The sequence below is a fragment of the Acomys minous genome, assembly GCF_964271855.1.
Source record: "Acomys minous genome assembly, chromosome: 10".
Classification (NCBI taxonomy): Eukaryota; Metazoa; Chordata; class Mammalia; order Rodentia; family Muridae; genus Acomys; species Acomys minous.
This window is the reverse complement of record NC_140491.1, coordinates 119422804-119424692: the sequence shown is the minus strand read 5'-3', so window position 1 is coordinate 119424692 and position 1889 is coordinate 119422804. Positions and strand designations below refer to the sequence as shown.

Here is a 1889-nt window from a genome sequence, read left to right as displayed (position 1 = left end):
ATTTTCAATTTAACATTAGGAACCGGGGATACACATGCTACAATGTACCCTCCACATCTGGTAGTTCCTGGGTTTACCTTATTTTCTAGAACCCTTTGCTTAAGAAGGAAGTTTTAGCATCCATAGTGATATTATGAAATAAAGCTTAACTACTGTATTTAGCAAAAACAAAATGTATCTTATATAGCAAAATAAAAGCTACATGAAAGAATAAAAATAGGTTAATTATATATTCTGCAATCTGTTTATCATGTTGAGATGTTATTTAGGCAGATCCAATCATGTCTAAAAACCTTGACTTAGATCTGCTTTGTGCTCTTAATGATAGTTTAATTTTTGAAGAAAATTTTGGCCTTGGCAACCGTCCTGCCCATGGCCGCTTTCACTTCTTTATTCCTCAGGCTGTAGATGAGTGGATTGAGCATGGGAATCACCGCTGTGTAGAACACAGATACCACCTTGTTGAGGTCCAGGGAAGAAATAGCGCTTGGCCGCACGTAGATGAAGAACAGAGTCCCATACAAAATGGAGACGGCTGTGACATGGGACGAGCAGGTAGAGAAGGCTTTCCTCCTCCCTTCAGCGGAGCGGATCCTCAAGATGGCGATGAGGATATGAAAGTAGGAGATTATGATGGTGGTGCTGCTGACAACCAATACAGCTCCCGCCACGATGAAAACCAGCAGTTTGTTGATCCATATGTCAGCACATATGAGAGAAAGGATAGGAGACATGTCACAGAAGAAGTGATTGATAATGTTGGAGCCACAAAAGGGGAGTCTGAAAGCAGCCGTTGTATGGGTCATGGTGTTGAAGAAACCAACAGCATAGGGTCCTACCACCAGCTGTATGCAAAGTCTCTGGGACATGGCCACCGAATACAGCAGTGGGTTACAGATGGCCACGTAGCGGTCATAGGCCATGGACGCCAAGAGTAGGCACTCAATGGCCACAAAGAAACCAAAGAACCATTGCTGCAAGGCACAGCCCAGAAAAGATATGGCTTTTCTGTCTGCAAAGAAGTCCATGAGCATCTTTGGGCCCACGACTGATGAGAAGCAGATGTCCACAAATGAAAGGTGGCTGAGGAAAAAGTACATGGGGGTGTGAAGTCGAGAATCTACACGGATAAGAATGATCATACCCAAGTTCCCTGTCATGGTAATCAGGTAAAAAAGCAGAAAGAGCAAGAACAGGAAGACCTGAAGCTTAGGGTGGCATCTCAAGCCAATGAAAATGAATTCTGTGATCCTTGTGTAGTTCTCACCCGCCATCAGTAAGGTTCATCTCTACGGCAAGAACAATGAAGAGCAGCTGTGTGACAGTTATATCTCAAAAGTCAGTAGTGCACAAGAGAAGAAATTGCTGGCTGAAGTTATGAACACTGGATTTTAGGATTTAAAAAATATACTAGTAAATTGAATATGTATGTTATCTGAAGAGTAATATGAGTTTAATCATGATAAAGAGGAAAATAGGATGTAACTATGAAATAGTGCAACATTACATATAAAATCATCCACTGCCTTTGCAGACTAAAGGGGAAAAGCCTTACTGTTGTTTTCATGGGATTTTAAAAAGAATTTGATAAAAGATAGATTTTTTTTTTAAGTTGCCAAAGCAGAAAAAAGTTAATCATGTGGACTTGAGTGGAAGCTAAGTAAAAAACTCCTTACTTAATAAAGCCCAGGCTCTAAATAAGATCATAATCATAAATGTAATTAACTTAATAAAGAGAATCGTCTTGAAAATATGTAGTGTAGATACCAACTTAATCATGTCATATAAGATTGTATATAACTTATGGGCTGAACATGATAATAGAGATCACAACATTCTAAGACCTGTAAAGAAAACAAAATATAACAATTGCAGAGAAGGCTGGGGCT

At 39.7% G+C, this 1889-nt stretch overlaps 1 protein-coding gene across 1 annotated transcript; it reads right to left on the bottom strand.

The window, feature by feature from the left end:
• Positions 1-329: 329 nt before the first annotated feature.
• Positions 330-1274, bottom strand: LOC311606803 (olfactory receptor 5G9; the record flags this gene model as incomplete). The annotated part of the gene is made up of 1 exon (XM_084798214.1): positions 330-1274. One exon carries the CDS (start codon positions 1272-1274, stop codon positions 330-332), a length of 945 nt encoding a protein of 314 aa, XP_084654340.1.
• Between the last annotated feature and the right edge of the window lie 615 nt (positions 1275-1889).